The 16700-nt window shown below is 40.8% G+C and overlaps 4 protein-coding genes across 7 annotated transcripts; all 4 read right to left on the bottom strand.

Annotated features, from left to right (window-relative positions):
- Positions 1-777: 777 nt before the first annotated feature.
- On the bottom strand, positions 778-1317 carry grem1a (gremlin 1a, DAN family BMP antagonist). Its single transcript, XM_073492443.1, has one exon. The coding sequence runs from the start codon at positions 1315-1317 to the stop codon at positions 778-780; it is 540 nt and encodes a 179-aa protein (XP_073348544.1).
- A 1753-nt stretch (positions 1318-3070) lies between these two features.
- On the bottom strand, positions 3071-5973 carry scg5 (secretogranin V). The gene is made up of 5 exons (XM_073493173.1): positions 5754-5973; positions 4430-4579; positions 4109-4221; positions 3478-3531; positions 3071-3242 (listed from the first exon to the last, which is right to left on the bottom strand). Exons 1-5 carry the CDS (start codon positions 5968-5970, stop codon positions 3114-3116), a joined length of 663 nt encoding a protein of 220 aa, XP_073349274.1. The 5' UTR covers positions 5971-5973; the 3' UTR covers positions 3071-3113.
- Positions 5974-7285: 1312 nt separating this feature from the next.
- On the bottom strand, positions 7286-9578 carry LOC141018250 (inactive Rho GTPase-activating protein 11B-like). Its single transcript, XM_073493172.1, has 8 exons — positions 9326-9578; positions 9150-9246; positions 8812-9068; positions 8538-8689; positions 8361-8462; positions 8082-8249; positions 7910-8000; positions 7286-7628 (listed from the first exon to the last, which is right to left on the bottom strand). Exons 1-8 carry the CDS (start codon positions 9499-9501, stop codon positions 7508-7510), a joined length of 1164 nt encoding a protein of 387 aa, XP_073349273.1. The 5' UTR covers positions 9502-9578; the 3' UTR covers positions 7286-7507.
- Positions 9579-10406: 828 nt separating this feature from the next.
- Positions 10407-13045, bottom strand: actc1a (actin alpha cardiac muscle 1a). Of its 4 annotated transcripts, none has more exons than XM_073492528.1 (7): positions 12917-13045; positions 12681-12809; positions 12398-12593; positions 12132-12293; positions 11147-11338; positions 10648-10829; positions 10407-10550 (listed from the first exon to the last, which is right to left on the bottom strand). In XM_073492528.1, exons 1-7 carry the CDS (start codon positions 13043-13045, stop codon positions 10407-10409), a joined length of 1134 nt encoding a protein of 377 aa, XP_073348629.1. The 4 variants fall into 4 exon arrangements, with proteins under 4 accessions (XP_073348629.1, XP_073348631.1, XP_073348632.1 ...); XM_073492530.1 differs by having other exon boundaries at positions 12398-12482; XM_073492531.1 differs by lacking the exon at positions 11147-11338.
- Between the last annotated feature and the right edge of the window lie 3655 nt (positions 13046-16700).

Genomic DNA, 16700 nt, shown 5'->3' with positions numbered 1-16700 from the left:
AATCATACGAGCCCGACCCAACTGGATGTGGACCATGATACCAAACCAACATTTCCTGCTTCAACTGACAGCTTTATGTAATATAATTTGCTCCATAACAATGTATTTAAATTTAAGAGATTGAAAGGATCTTTTGTGCAATACGTAGACATCATTTATAGTTTCGAATGTGTATAGATTCTGGCATTTTGCGTTGATTTCTGACATGTAAAATTTAATCTTTTCAATACTTTTTCCACAATTAAAGTCGCTGATTAGAAAATATGTGATCTCATAGCTTGGAAGCTGTTTTATTTACAAGCAACTTTACAACACATGATACACATATTATACACAGAGTCATAAAATGAAGTGGCATTTAGCAGTGCAGGTTGTAAAAAAAAAATGTCTATAGCTTTAAAACCTTCAGCTTTACATCCCACACAGTGGAAACAATACATCCATCTCAATCCTCACACACTTTCTGAGGGTCTGACATTATAAATTGTTACACACCAGCCTGTCTTCTGTCCTCCAAATCTGTGAACAAACATAAAAACTGACTTTGTGGAAGCAATGGCTGATAATTTACAAGCCATCTGGACATCTCAGAGGGAACATTGCCGCTGAATTGCTGCCATCTTCTCTCCATTATAATATTTAAAAAAGGGTCAGGTAACATCCTCACCTTCCCTCTTTATTTTCACGTGTCCTTTTAGCAATACACTCTCCTTTTTTAATTTCTGCAAAGCTGCACCTTTCGGCCAAAGGGAAAGGATTTGATCGGCCTGGACGCGTCTAATCCGTATCTATAGTTGTGCAGCGGCACAGCTTTACGCGCTGGATCCGTTTCTTCCTGGTGCTGGGCGTCTGACCCGGGCAGAAGAGGGTGTAAGTGACGGTGCTGAAGGTTTTGGGTTTGCACGCAGAGCAGGACTGAAAGACATCTCCGTCCTGGTAATTGTGCCTCGGGATGTAGAAGGAGTTGCACTGTCCGTAGCAAAAGCGGTTGATGATGGTGCGGCTCAGGCAGCCCTCCTCACGGATGGTCTGCTTCAGCGGCTGCGTCTTGCACCAGTCCAGCCGCAGGTAGCGACGCTCCGTGACGTGCAGCGCTTCCTGACTGGACTCCAGCACCTCGTCGGTCGAGGTTACAGGCCCTGCTCCGCGGGAAATTAGTCCACCGATGGCTGGTTGTTGGCATCTATCCGATTCGTGTGGGTTGTACTTGTTTGGGTGAGGGATAGCGCCTTGAAAGGTGTCAGCGTCTGTACTCCTCGGAGGGCTGAGCAGCAGCGCCAGAACTAATGTGGAGATCAGCACCGATGGTGTCTTCATCGCTGAAGCTAAAGGGGGAAAAAAGGCAAAAGTCAGTCATGAATGGAGAGGATTTTACGCACAGCTTTTACGCACGCATTACGCACCAAACACTATGTTCCAAGAGTTCAAAATCAGCAGTTCTTAGATTGATTTACCTGTTGTTTATTTAACTTCCTCACGAGAAATCGCTGTCCAGTCAGACTGCTCCTTCTTCTGTTCCTTCCTCCTCCGCAGTGGCTTTATGAATGAAACACTGAGGGCTTTTCTAAACTGTCTTGAGCTTCAGACCTTCAGCAAAAACACGCCCCCCAAATCCCTGATTTTCACTTTGTCTGAGGAGGAGAAACAACTCGACTCTAAACTTAGTCAATGCAGATAAATCGTTTATTTAACTTTACAGAACAAAAACATAACACAACCATTTTTGTCAAGACGAAGTGACCCAAGACGGATCGAGTGCTGCCTGTAGAGACGTGAGTAGATACTCATCAGAATATGATTTACAATATTTGCCATGCTACAGTGGAATAGTTCACAGTCATCCCTTACATGACAAAGCAAAGCTACGACAATTTTGTAATTAGCTTCTGAGAATATGATCTGTATTGAATCTTCAAGACACAGAGGTGATTAACTGGTTATATCAAGACATACAAAAATTAAACTTCAGAGTGAGTAAATCTGTACAGTCATGGTAATGACAACTTTCTGATTCAACATTCCTTTGAATCAAAATATCTCTATACAACTTATTATTATAATACAGTTGTAGATATACTGTGCAATGCCAGGCAAGTTTTTAACACATTGTATTTAAGCAGTTTGGCTGAATCTCAGGTAATGTCACTGTGCTACATGTCTTCAAATTGTTTGGTATAAGAATCACTTTTTTCCGATATAAATACTGCACATTGTGACTAATTAGTGAATAATATTTTGGCTGGTTAACATCTCTGCGATATACATTAAAAAAAAGCAAAACAAAAATGCTGGTACACTTTCTTTGGAGCCTTTTTCTATAATGCATTATAATATAATGCGTTATAATGCAAGAAATAATCATGGTTATAATCACTCATTCACCATTCATAATAATTTATGCTATAATGTGGCTGTGGTTATAAGCAATACGAAATATTTCTGATGCTTTATAACAATAATCATGATTCATTATGACGACCATGTCAATAATGCATTATTAAAACACCTGTGTTATAATGCAGCTACAGTTGTAAGCACTCATAAATATTCATAACATGTTATATCAGTATCATAACTCATTATGCTGCCTATGTCTATCATGCATTATAAACATACTTATATTCTGGCTAAAGTTGTAAGCTCTCAGACATTCATAATGCATTATAGGATTAATCATAAGTCATAATGATGTCTGTAATGCATTTTAAAACCTACTTATAATGCATTATAATGTGCCTGTAGTTACAAGTACTCCAACATTTATGATGCTTTATAACAATAATCACAACTCATTGTGACACAGTTGTGTACAATGCATTATATACATACTTAAAATGCAGCTATCACTATAAAGCATTAGGAATGTTGATGAGCGCTTATAACAATAATCTTGTTAACAAACATTATGACTCCTATGGCTATGATGCAGTATAAGCATACTTATAATGTGCCTTCATAAATATTCGTAATGCTTTATAACAATAAAAGCACAATGATACTGACAGTTACAGTTCCATTGCTTGTTTACCAAAATGCTGAAATATGTAGTGTTAAAAACTTGTATCTTAGAGTGTAGGCTTTAATATTACAGTGAGTGTTGCCGGTACAGAAGTTTAGGTTGTGGTTTTGCTGGCAGCAGGGATGGTTGGTGCCTCCTCCTCCTCTTCCTCAGAGAAGTGAGGAACAGATTTTTTGGCGACCACGTTGTCCAGCCTCTGGCCCATCAAATAGGGGTTGACACTCTGCAGGGAGTCAGAGGAACATATCAATATACATAGTGTGAACATATCTGACCAAGTAGAACAAAATCTGGATAAAAGTTTATCCCCCAAAATTTAATAGTGAGATTCTTGTTCACATCTAAATAATACGTTTAAGAGTACATTCCTCCCTTCAGGGGTAAATTCCAGTGCTGGTGTTGTGGTTTCTGAGACATAATACCACAAAGAAAGAGGAAAAATAGAACAAATACTCTACCCTTTTTCTTCTTTTTGGTCCTCCTTTCAGCTTTTGGTACAAAAGCTCCTTGTTCTGAAAGGAAACACAGAAAAAACTGTTTTCAGACATTAAATCACACATCCTTTGCTTTACAGCCAGCCCCTTTGTTCCTTAAATTACAGTCAACAAACTGCCTGAATGCCGTTTGGGGCGATTTTCTTCAAGCCAGACCAACCAAGATACAAGTTTTGTTTGATCTTGTAAATGGTAAAAGTCTTGTCTTCATTTTGTTTGTAAGCTTTTGCCAGCATGAGAAGCCAAAGCTGTGACTGCTGGGCTGCTTGTTCCCAACGTGCAGAGGAAAAGATGAGAGAGACTGAAACTAGATTAATCTGTTATCATACTGCTCCGCCTCAACCCCGCATGAGAGCACTGACTAATATAAAATGCCTTTTATCTCTGAATACTTGGTTTGCACCTTCACTTTTTGGTTAAAATGTGAGGATTTGCTGCTTTTCTCTGGTTTATATCATCGTAGTTTGAGTATCTTTGGGTTTTGGACTTTTGCTCGGACAAAAACAAAAGCTCTGGGAATTGTAAGCAGCATTTTCACCGTTTGATTGATTTGTGATAAAACAAATAATTAGTTCCAGGCCTTCTCTGTACTCACCCACTTCGCCAGCGCTGGGTAGTCGTGCTCCGGGTCAAATAGGTGCTGGTGTTTCTGAAACTCTCTGCTGAACTCGGCTGTGTCCGGGGCGTTTTCCAAACAGCCATCTGCTGCTATGAAGGAAAAGAAACACCAGCAATAATCAAAAAATGGTTGACGTACTGATTCAGATCATCTTCTTTTCAGGAATTCATTTAAAAAAAACAGCACGGTGCGAATAAATACCATAAAGAAAAGAAAGAATCGGCTCTGTGGCAGCAATAATATCTTCTGAGACATTATGATGATAGTAAATAATGTGCTAAGAACAAGAGTTTCTACCAGTCTTTCCCAGAGGACAGGGGTTTGGAGGGTCTGGGTATCCGTGGTCATCACTGAAGTCTTTGGGAACGTTGTCGCCTGTCAGCTCAGCCACAATGTTGGGGATGTTGCCAAAAGGGCCGAGGTGCTGCAGCCCTTCATGAGCACCACCTAGTGGAGAAAAGCAAGCGCTACAATTACATACAAATGAATCATATTAATTGTTTCAGAACAGGATAAAACTTCATCTGAGGCTAATTTACATCACATTACATTAACTCTGTCCAGAGAAACTCTCGATGATATTACTGGCATTACATATTTGAATGGGCCTCAATACACCATGAATGAATCTGCAACTATTTTGATAATGTATTAATTGTTAATCATTTTCAAGGATAAATGCCAACAATGCTGCTTTTTTTCAGCTTGTCAAGCTGCAGGATTAGATGTTTTTAGTCCAATAAAACAAGCAATTTAAAGAGATCAGCAACACCAGCTAGAAAAGGCTCCATAATACAAAAATATAAGCATCAATTAAGTATTTACACTGTTGGAAATGTCATATGTGAAGATATCTCACATGTCACAACGTACTAGTTCTCTATTTTTTTTTTCTGTTTTAAAACCTGGGAATCTGCTATTCATCTGTTTTGATAATCAATTAATCATTTCATTCCTTTTATTCAAGCAAAACTGCCCAAAACATTGTGGTTTCGGCCAAACAAACTTAAAAATTACATGATTTTCTTTATGATGTATGACAGTAAACTGAAGATCTCTGAGTTCTGGTCTGTTGGCCAGATAAGACAAGCAATCTGAAGATGTCAACTGTGTTTTTAATATTTTTTTTAACATTCTCAAGACAATATAATGAATCGAAAAATTTACCGATAGAGAAATAAACCAATAGTATGATGAGGGCTTATGAAATATTAGAAACATTGATATGAAATGTATTTAAACCAGGGTCACATTCGGTATTCAGTTTGAAAATATGACAACATATTTGTAGCAGGCCCAGCTTGTCATATTATTTCTCTCTTATATCACTGTATTATTCCCTGCCTTTTTATCAATGTCTCTACAGAAACATGAGAGAAAATTAAGAAAAATAGAAATGAAATAAGGAAGTACATCATTTCTGTTGCTATGAATGTACAGTAGTGTTTCCCCCCTGGTTGTTTTCTTTGCTCTCCTGGTGTGTTCTGTGTTGTTGATTGTTGCAAAATCAAAAAGAAAGTGAAAAAGTAAGAAAGGTGATATATAATGAGACAAATCGAAGTAATTCATCATTTGGGTAATGTAAATTACTTTATTACAATGATAAATACACCCAACATACCCTGTATGCTCTGAGGCCCGACGATGTTGGTGGCCTGGTGTGCTGGATACTCCACCCTGGGCCGAGCGATGCCCAGCTGCTCCATGACGCCGTGCAAGAGCCGCTGGATGTCGGCCTCAGACACCTGGTCCGCCGTGCGGGGGCTGCGGGCCGGAGCCCTGCCGAGCTGCAGGCACAGGAGGAGGCCGAACAACGATAACCGCACAGCCGAGCCCATTTCTGTCGTCTACAGGGGGAAAAACACACGATCACAACAGGTTTCCCTGGACAATAGATGGGTGGACAGGCGTGTTATAATGTGCAAACACAGCTGCGTGCTCCTGTCGGACACACCACAGGCTAATTACATTTTTAAAAAGGACATATCATATAAAAGGAATTATTTCAGAGGATGTTTCTCTTGTGTGTGTTTTAATAGTAACCAGATACATTAAATTACACTGTCTGTAATTTGAATAAAGCCGAGGTGCGCCACTCACACTGTAAACACAGGGCCGATGTAAATAGTCTATTTATAGCCTGCCTGATATGTCCACGAAACAGAAAAACATCGTCATTTATAATAAAAACTGTACCTAATTACATGTTTTAGATGTCGAGACCTAAATTTGTGATTTTAACGCGAGAAAACATCAAAATTATCCCAAAAAAATTAATTGAAGTGATTTTCTTACCGTGTCCTGCTACTGCGCGAGACCTGTGTCAAGCTAGCTAGCATATAACACACATTTCCTGTTTCTAAAATAAAAGTTTGCCTCACAAATACGATCGAAAAGGGATTTCAAAATATCTTTCTTGGAAAATTTTACCAAAATGTAATCTAATTAAAATCCATTTAGCATGATTATTGATTTCATTGCTTTCTTAAATAGCTGTCCTAAACGTTTAGCATTTGCTCTTATTTTATTTTGAAGGCTAAACACCTTACTTCCGTTCCCATCACAGCTGTCCATTACGCAACCTTGCAGGATGTGATCCGCTTCACTTCACAGCTCAGATGCAGTTGCTAGGATACCAAAATCCTCCCCTCTCATTGGCTGTTACATTGTGCCAATTATTAGTGCAGAGCTGCATCTGAGATCATAATGTAGACCATCAACACAGTTTGTATTTCTGAGAAGAAAGCCCTTTTCTCTCTGTAATCACCTTCAGTAGGTGGTTAGTGTGATGAAGTATTTTACCTTTTGTGTGCTGCTGATATACCCTGGGTCAAATTAAGACAAATTTGAGCACAAAGTGGCCATTTTTGTCCTTTTTTTAAAATCCAACTTGTGTACATATTTTCTGTGTCTCTTTATTCCTGTTTGTCCTCATCTTGACTGTAATGCTTTGAGGCTTTATTGGGTCACTTGAGACCTCTGGTGGCGATGTAACGAGTAACGCTCCTAATTTTGTGGTATTCAGTGACAAAGGCTTTTTAGTCTATTCTAATAAAATAATGCAGTTTTGATCTTTGGCTTGCATCAAAGATAACTGAAGTGCCTCACTGCACCACAACCACTTAGTAAAAGACACAAGGAAGGAAAAAAATGTTGAAAGGAATTCAAAAACATTTAATCACTTGATATAAAACAACAGTCTTGTTGTGAAATAAATACATAAATTCATTAAAATCTAAAAGGTTAAAACGTAACTTTTGCCATCTGGTTAAAAACCCTAAACCACTCTCAGTCAGCTTATAAATACAAACTGGACTATCAGAGATTATAGTCTTAATTCTACAGTAATATGGGGTAACCCACATGACCATTTCGTTATAGTGATGTGCGTCTTTTCCAAGGTGTGAGCTTCAGTTTCCCGACACCAGTGAGCACAGGTGAACTGCCTGCATCCAAACTTCTGGTGAACCTCGGGAAATGAGCCAAATGCAGATCTCTGAAAAAAAAAAAAACAACAACAAAAGGGATCAAATTATGTAGATTAAATTTGTGATGTTGCAGTTTTTAATTATGAGGTCACTCTCAAGAATACAAATAGTTTTTGATTAAGTTACTTGTACAGTGCAATATTTGTCGATTTCTTGCTCAAATCTTCTCTTGGATGCCCCTATGCTAGAGAAAACATGATAAAGTGCCCTCCAGGGTGCCCTTCAGGTGGAAAAATGTGGTGAAGTGCCGTGTCTGCACTATGCATTTTTCACGACTTTCTGTTTTTACCTTTTCAGTTTCTCTTGTGGGGTCTTGCACACGTCTTTGCGAGTGGGTCTGGGACTGTCCAACAAAGCCTCTGCAGGTTTGTCACCTTGTTCTATAAACCATTTTATTATCATTACATTCGAGACAAATTCCCATCAACTGCAGAACATTTCTTTCTTCATATTGTGTTTACCTGCAAAACAGGTCCTAAACAGCAGAACACTGGGGAAAGACTCCAGGCCGAGGCTCCTCCTGAGTGGTTTTCTGCCTCCTGAGGTTGACCCTTTCTCCACCTCTGAGACTGCAGGTTTGACCTTTGACCTCCCTTGATTCAGTGGGACCGTCTTCACAGAATGCATCACTTTAAATATATATAAAAAAAGAAAATAAAAAAAGGCACACAGGAGGCTTTAAGTTGAGAAAAAGCTAATGACATTTTTTTTTTTATCCAACAGCTTCTATATACTTTTACCTTTGAAACTGTGTCTTTTTTTATGTCCTCTCTTTGCGTCTTTCAGAAGATGAAAATTCGTCAGAAACTCCATACTGTCCATTACCGCTTTAGGAATCACACCTGGCAACGAAGACCTGAACGTTCAATACCCTTCATTAAAATTATAGTGTCACAACAAGAGGATTAGTTTCTTACCAAATAAGTGAGGATTTTCAATAAAGGTATGAAGGACCATAACTCTGAGTTCAAGTCGCCCTTCAGACATCTCTGCCTTGTTGGGAGGAGGTAAAAGACACGGAGCGAAGACTGTGGCGAGGTTCATGCTGGTCATCAAGTTTTCAGTGCATCTGACAGCATCAAAGAGAATGAAGGCAAAAAACACATGATAAAAGCAGACTACAATTTGTAATGTCCCCTTTCTGAAAGTTGTAAAGAAAGAAACACTCTTTGTCTGCATATGTTTCCAAACCTGTGGGAGACTTTGGAGAGGAAGTTGAACAGGTAGTGCAGACTGGAGGAGTTCCTTGCAGGCAGCAAACAGGACAGCAGCTGGAGGGCTGAAGTCCTGTCCTCCGGGATGGGCAGAGCCTGAGCTTTGAGCAGAGCGGCGTGGAGCTCTGAGGGGAACAAAGACTCTGGCAGCTCCCTGCAGAACTGTTTGATCAGAGTGGCCACGTCGTAGGGGAGGGCTGTGGACAGACACCCCTCTCCTCTATTCAGTTTGGCCTGGAACAGAGACAGAAAGTGCAAAATTATCCACCGGCTGGCACTATTTCTCCAGGAGAAATAGCATGAATGAAATCTTACCCTGAGGTTCTTAATGCGAGGAAGAGACCCTGGTTTTCTGAACAGGCCGACAGTCGCAACACGCTCCAGAAGAAGTGAACAAGCATCCACCAAAAAGCTGAGACACAACATGTTAAAAAAAGCAATCATCTGTGAGCTGTTGTCCTCCTGGGTGATATCACAAACTTCCTACTCACCACGGCACCAGTCCAAACTCAGGGATGTATCTCCGGGGTAAATTCTCCAGAGGAACACCAAAGATCTTTGCACCACCGATGAACAGTCTCTCCTTCTTCTTCTCAAAGCTCCTCACTGTTATCCCGTGAAGAACTTGAAGGTGAAACCGGATCACATTACTGTCTGTGACCTTCATGATTCAAATATCACTGAGAGATGTCAAAACAGTTTAACCATAATCTCTGTCAGTCACTTGGTAAAACCACTGGTGAATGAAGGGGGCCGGCTTCATTATGCTCATCCATATCACCTGTGGCACAGGTGACAAGGAAGTGAAGCATGAAGTGCTGTGTTCAGGGCTCACGAGGAAGGTGGTAGATATGAGCTTTCAACTTGAAACTTGAGCTTGAGCTTCAGGTGGTGATGGACAGTGGTAGAAAGTAACTAAATACATTTAGTAGAAATTTTAGGTACCTGTGCACACATATATTCATTTTATTACTTTATACATGTACTAGGTTAGATTTCATACCTTCCCTGTCCAGTAAAAAACACATAACCTCAGGTTTTGGTTATAAACTGAAGGAGTTAGTATATCTTACTCCTTAATTTAAAAACCTTCTCATATTAACCGGAAAATGCATTGTCATAAAGCTAAAAACAGGCAATTTTTCTCATGAAAAGTTGACTTTGAAGTATGAAGTAACTAAAACTAGATTGCAAATGAATGAATGAATTGAATATTCTCGGTACAGTTGGGGAAAAAATGTCTTGAGGCCTCCAGTTTACTGTATGATTTCATGAAAGTAAAGTTTTCTGGCACGTTTCTTGAAGGTTTATATAAAAAGAGAAAGACGTCTTATATGATCAACTCTAATTTAGGCGACCAATTAAATAAAGAAAATCACGTTTTTCAAAAAGTGCAGCCATAACTACTTGACAGAGTATATTAAGACTCCAAGACTCCAGACTGTTACTGTTAAAAGCAACTATTTTTATTACAACAGTACATGTATATACAGCAAAAGGCACAGTAGAAATATAGATATGGAAGGAGAGCTGGTGCAGTTGGTGTGGGGGTTTTTGGTGATGGTTGGAGATTTAGAAGCACTTCCTGTGGACGATGGAGGGGCCAGCCTCATCGTACTCCTGCTTGCTGATCCACATCTGCTGGAAGGTGGACAGGGAGGCCAGGATGGATCCGCCGATCCAGACGGAGTATTTCCTCTCAGGGGGAGCGATGATCTGAAGGGGAGAAGCAGAGGTACAGGTTGGTTTTTTCACAACATACTTAACTGAAAACACTTCCTGTTTACTGGATTTAACCAGTCAGTGGGCTCACCTTGATCTTCATGGTGCTGGGGGCCAGAGCGGTGATCTCCTTCTGCATACGGTCAGCAATACCAGGGTACATGGTGGTACCACCGGACAGCACATTGTTGGCGTACAGGTCCTTACGGATATCAATGTCGCATTTCATGATGCTGTTGTAGGCAGTCTCATGGATACCAGCAGACTCCATACCTGAGCAGGTGAGAGGAGAAAGGTGAGTGTTTAGGAGCCTGATGGTAAATGTGTGCTTACACAAAAATAATTATTATTATAATGGTTCATGGTTATAACCCATGATTATAATTCAAGTTAAGCTAGAATTATACTGAATACCAGCCATTAGATAATTCAAAAAGGAGATACAAATTTTAACTCAAACTTTGGCCACTAGATGGAGTAAAGTCACATGAACTGTCTCAAAGTCACATGAAACACCATCATGTCTAAACATGACCTGCAGACTGAGTGGAGTTTCACTCAGAGTAACTGTGTCTGCCCTCAGGACTCACCGATGAAGGAGGGCTGGAACAGGGTCTCGGGGCAACGGAAACGCTCGTTGCCGATGGTGATGACCTGACCGTCGGGCAGCTCGTAGCTCTTCTCCAGGGAGGAGGAGGAGGCGGCGGTGGCCATCTCATTCTCGAAGTCCAGAGCAACGTAGCACAGCTTCTCCTTGATGTCACGCACGATCTCACGCTCAGCTGGCGGGAGAAAAATGTCACAGTTTAGTCGACCAGTCCCACATAATATCTCTCTGAGCCATACATCGATGTTTATGAGACTCAGCACTGTATCCTCCTTGTCTGTTTATACTGAAAGATTAAACTAACATAATGCTGTCTCTTCAAAATGAAAACTTTTATTCATTGCAGGCTAACGTTAGCTGGCCCATTGTGGCTATATCAGCTAATGTCAGAAATCCTATGCTAAATACCTCAATTATGCTAAAAAAAAATACCTCATTCTTAACTCTTACACATGTAGAGTTACATTTACAAGAAATAAATCACACTATATTTGAATTTAGTACACTTAGGGTTTGCTAGGCCTAGCCAACGTTACCCAACATGGGCAAATTTCAGCTTCACTATCAGTCACCATAATACATTGGCTACTTAAACTACATTTCACAAGGAAATAGAGCTTCTTATCATTTTTGTGACTTCTTAGGTGACTTAGTGGGTTAACATTTTAAATAGCCTACAAAAAACCAAAATGATGCCATCTTAAAATTAAGCTAGCAACAGGATATAAAGTAGTTATATTTAGCTCCAACTCCACCACTTAAAGAATTCAAATGGGCTCACATGTTAATGCATCAACAATAATAATCCAATAAAACCTCTAAAGGGGTGATAATGAACATGTTTGCTTTTGATATTTTAAGTAGGCCTGTAATTTACCACTGCCTGTAATTTGTCATTTGTGGCACTCCAGAAAACCTGCAGGCCTATTCTTTATATAAATCGTCTAGTGTTTGTTCTGTCTTCGTACCAGTTGTGACGAAGGAGTAGCCACGCTCAGTCAGGATCTTCATCAGGTAGTCAGTCAGGTCGCGACCGGCCAGATCCAGACGCATGATGGCGTGGGGCAGAGCGTAACCCTCATAGATGGGCACGTTGTGGGTCACACCATCACCGGAGTCCAGCACAATACCTTCAAGAAAAATACGTTTGTCAGAACTTATATTGTGAAGAGTGCATTTTTATCTGCATGCGATGTTGCAGTCAAGGAGTTTCAAGTCCTTGGTAGAATCTCACCGGTGGTACGACCAGAGGCGTACAGGGACAGCACAGCCTGAATAGCCACATACATGGCAGGGACGTTGAAGGTCTCAAACATGATCTGGGTCATCTTCTCCCTGTTGGCTTTGGGGTTGAGAGGGGCCTCAGTCAGCAGGGTGGGGTGCTCCTCTGGGGCCACACGGAGCTCATTGTAGAAGGTGTGGTGCCAGATCTGTGGAACAGGAACAAGGAAGTCAGGGACTCAGTTTCATATATGTAAAAAGACTCAAAAGAAAAACATATAGAAGTGCAATCTCACCTTCTCCATGTCGTCCCAGTTGGTGATGATGCCGTGCTCGATGGGGTACTTCAGAGTCAGGATACCCCTCTTGCTCTGGGCTTCGTCTCCCACATAGCTGTCCTTCTGACCCATACCCACCATCACACCCTAAGAACGAAGCAAAGGCATCTCAGAATCTTAGGAACACTGAAAGACACTGAAACTGAATCTTACAGAAATCTTTCAGAAACTTGTGACCTTTTCAGTTTTCCTACCTGGTGACGGGGGCGTCCAACAATGGATGGGAAGACAGCACGGGGAGCGTCATCACCGGCGAACCCAGCCTTGACCAGGCCAGAGCCGTTGTCGCACACGAGGGCGGTGGTCTCGTCGTCGTCACACATGTTTGGTCTTTTTTGGGCTGGCCTTCTGTACAGGACAGAGGATGGAAACAAAACATTCGCTCAGACAAATGTTTTATTTTTGCCTGGATCAGGAGCTTCTATTACTGTTAATGTCAAAAACACAATTTTTCTTTTTTTTCATTGTGCTTAATTAGGTTTCCACAGTACTTTGTTGAGTCAACCTGAGAAACTATGTAGCACCATGTTCAGTATGAAGACACCTCTGAGTGCCCTAATCTCCTCTCTGAGTCTCACAGCTGCCTGAAAAGCCAAAACGGGACATGGCTCGACCCCCCACACACTCACTCTCACTGGTCTATTTTCAGCCTCGGGACCCTTGTCTCTCCCTCCTCCGCCCCCACAACCTCCCCCTCTGTATTTCATCGTAAAGCCAGAGCCAGTTAACAGCTGATGCGGTGTGTCTTTTGACAAGTGGCACCGGACGCCTGGGTCTCTTCTCAGCTGTTGCCACACAGTGGACTCCTCTGTTTGGAGGCAGGCCATGTGCTCAGATCCTTCCAGAATCTCTGGACACAGTCTGCATCCCAAGTGACAGCATCACCTCTGCTGCTGCAGCTTTCTATGCAATGCTTTTTTTGCATGGAGCCAAACAGGTTTAGAGGGAAAATCAAACATGTATCCCTCCCATCCTTCCTCTGAGGTTGTCCTACAAGACTGACTCAGACACAATAGGAAACGCATATCTTATTTATTAATTTAATCACACTAAACTCAGCATTATCAATACTATATTTCTGGACAATATAGTCATCTCAAGGTAATACAACTTGCTTAAAATGATTTCAGAGAGGCTAATCTGTGGTTTCAATAGTGTAATACCCCAAAATAGATTTGTATTACTTTTTGAAACTACTACTACTTTTTTTTTTCATTTGAAGGGGCACTATGTACTTTTTGAGAAGATATTCAAACTCAGAATTTTGATATTTACAATTTTAATGAGGTGATAATACAAACTCTGAATAAACAAGCTGTTCTCAGGGGAAAATAAGGTCCCCAGAACATTGTTTGAAGCTAGAAAGGTGGCAGGGTCCGCCACATATAAACAAAGTAAAACAGTATGTCATTATGTTGTCCTTTAAGGTTATCAAGTTTATTAAGTTTATTCAGTCATGAAAACGAAGAGTTTTCTTCTGATTAAAAGCTCACATCAATATTGTTGCATTTAAAAAGCTATAGATTATTTTCATTTAATTAGAAAAGCCAACATTGAATTAAACATCTCTTTTTGAAGAGTGTCTTGGCCAAGAAATACAGACTAGGCTTTGATTACTGTGAGTTTGAGGCTTCTTACAACATTGAAAATTTCCATGAAACTGAATTTTTATAGTTCTTTTCAAACATTTGATTCATTTTTTTCTAATTAATCTAAAAGATTTGTTCTAAAGTTTTCCTATGTTGTATCTTATCTAAGCTAAAGTTTCACGCCTGCCACTCCTCCACAAGCATCCTTGCATCCTAAACCTCAGTCTGTCCTAGTCTCCAGAGTGCAGCTCACTGAACCCTGATATCCTCATCACCACCAGTTTTCTCTTTTCCTTTCCTTCTTTAAACTTTTTTCCCTCTCTCCTATGCTCATCTCTCATCATTCCTCCAACACGTTATCAACTCTGATCACAGAAACATCTTCACGCTGGAAAAAAAAAATATCCATGTTGTGGCTGTGGCCATCATCCTCCCTGATCCCTACTGTCCAAACACCAACAAAGCAAGAAGACTGTAAAGGGACTCACCAAGTTGTTACCACAAGACTGGAGTTTCCACTGGGACAAAGGCCGACGGTGCAAGGGGGTCCTTAAATATGTCCTTGCATCCTTAGGCTGGGGGCCGGTGGGCGGGCTCAGGAGTTCACACAAGCCCAAATTAAGTGCTGCTTGGCAAAATGGTTCAGTAAAGTGGATCCCGTGTCAGGGACGCCACCAGACTGGAGGGATGTTGTCTTGGAGACGAAAGCCAATGGACAGATTAAGGAGTAGTGTTCAGTTTTATGAGGTTTGTTGCCTGGATGGTGGCTAATTTCAGCAACTAATGAGCTCCAAGACACCCGTAAATCACAACATGAATGACTGAGACAAATATATATGATTTGTACATTATATGAGACGTGTTAGGTTAAGTTTAGAATCAATATATGCCCTTTACATTTAATGTGACAGATAGATTGAGGCACTCAACTACATTATCATCATCTTCTGCCTCATATAGCAGCATCTTTCTCCCACTCATACTTTATGAAGCTGCTCTTCAGGTCCCAAAGGATGTGTTAATATGACTAAGCTCATTCAGGGCACTGGGGATGTGGGTGATTGCACGGTGTGATGGATATCTGAGATCTTGTCTGGTTAAGGAGCCGTCTAAGGGGACCTGCCTGTGACTGTTTGCCAGTGTCGTGGCATGTGTGAGGAGGGAGGGGGGCCATAAACATGCCAGACAGCTGAGGGGGAGGGAGGTTGGGGAGCTGAGGCTGGGGTCCAGACCTCCAGCAGATGACAGATCCCGGGGATCGCCTGGGCCGTTCTGAGCTCTGATTGGCTCCAGTGTTTCCTTTTAGGGGAATGGTGTGTCAACAGGTGCCAGTGGCTGCTTGTCGCCGCAGACCGAGGCGAGAGCTCAGGGTCCTTATTCGTCACCTCGCACTGCCCCCACAGTGTCTACGTCGCCCTGCTGGAGCCCTATCAGGCTGCTGTGCAGTGCAGTGAGAATGTAAATACCACTTCGACCATCAACACTGAAATATTCCATTTGTAGCCATGTGCTGTAATGTACCTCAGAGAGAGATGCTACTAACCTACTTGTCTATTTATATTTTGAGCTTTTACATAACAGAGACTTGAGTTGAGTTGAAACTGGAGCTTGTTTGTCAGTTTTGCTTGAAAAAATACTTACAGGATTTATAGATTATTAAAATAGTTCCTGATAAATTTTCTGTTGATTAACGAATACATTAATTGACTTATTGTTTCATTCTACAGGGATCTTGGTCGCTCAGAAATGTACTTTGTCAATCACAAAAAAGACTGACAGAATAATAGAATAATAACAGAATAAGACATAAGTGGATACGATTGATATGTCAAAACAGAGGACAACAGAGAGCATAGCTTAGTTGTAATTTTTAAGCTATGGTCAACAGAGGATTTGCATGAAGTTTTATGTATTTTCTGTGGTAATGAGGTTTCCTTGAAATCTGTATGCCAACCAAGGTAGTCCCAGCAAAGAGAAGTACTCTGAAGGAAAGTATAATTTGGGATTACATCTTCAAGAATGTGTCAATCCTGTACGGACGTTAGACGTACTATGCATATATTACGTGTAGTCATGAGGAAATACTCAGGAATGTTTTGCCCTCTGATGGTCTGGAATATCAGTTTGTGGTAGTTGAAGTATTCAGATCATTTAATTAAGAAAAAGTGGCAATACCTACAATACCACTACAAGGACACCCATTAGAAGCACAAGTATCAGCAAAGATCAACAACAATGAGAAAAAAGGTATATATGTTATTATATTAGTAGATCATTGTGTGTTATTAATGCATGTCCCACAAGTGTAAACCCACCGTGACATTATCCACTTTTTGTACAACTGTTTTGAGGCCTAAAATTTGGCACAACAGCCGTCGCCATCTTGGTT

The sequence above is a fragment of the Pagrus major genome, chromosome 22, assembly GCF_040436345.1.
Source record: "Pagrus major chromosome 22, Pma_NU_1.0".
NCBI classification, from domain to species: Eukaryota; Metazoa; Chordata; class Actinopteri; order Spariformes; family Sparidae; genus Pagrus; species Pagrus major.
This window is presented reverse-complemented; position numbering and strand designations above follow the sequence as displayed.

Coding starts and splice junctions, on each gene's coding strand:
- grem1a (XM_073492443.1), bottom strand. CDS start 1,317: ATGAAGACACCATCGGTGCTGATCTCCACATTAGTTCTGGCGCTGCTG.
- scg5 (XM_073493173.1), bottom strand. CDS start 5,970: ATGGGCTCGGCTGTGCGGTTATCGTTGTTCGGCCTCCTCCTGTGCCTG. Junction 3,532..4,108: donor ACCCAGCGCTGGCGAAGTGG/GTGAGTACAGAG, acceptor GTTTCCTTTCAG/AACAAGGAGCTTTTGTACCA. Junction 3,243..3,477: donor GACCAAAAAGAAGAAAAAGG/GTAGAGTATTTG, acceptor GACTCCCTGCAG/AGTGTCAACCCCTATTTGAT.
- LOC141018250 (XM_073493172.1), bottom strand. CDS start 9,501: ATGAAGGTCACAGACAGTAATGTGATCCGGTTTCACCTTCAAGTTCTT. Junction 8,463..8,537: donor TGAAAATCCTCACTTATTTG/GTAAGAAACTAA, acceptor CTTCGTTGCCAG/GTGTGATTCCTAAAGCGGTA. Junction 8,001..8,081: donor GTTTAGGACCTGTTTTGCAG/GTAAACACAATA, acceptor AATGGTTTATAG/AACAAGGTGACAAACCTGCA.
- actc1a (XM_073492528.1), bottom strand. CDS start 13,045: ATGTGTGACGACGACGAGACCACCGCCCTCGTGTGCGACAACGGCTCT. Junction 12,594..12,680: donor ACTGGGACGACATGGAGAAG/GTGAGATTGCAC, acceptor CCTGTTCCACAG/ATCTGGCACCACACCTTCTA. Junction 10,830..11,146: donor GTTCCAGCCCTCCTTCATCG/GTGAGTCCTGAG, acceptor TCACCTGCTCAG/GTATGGAGTCTGCTGGTATC.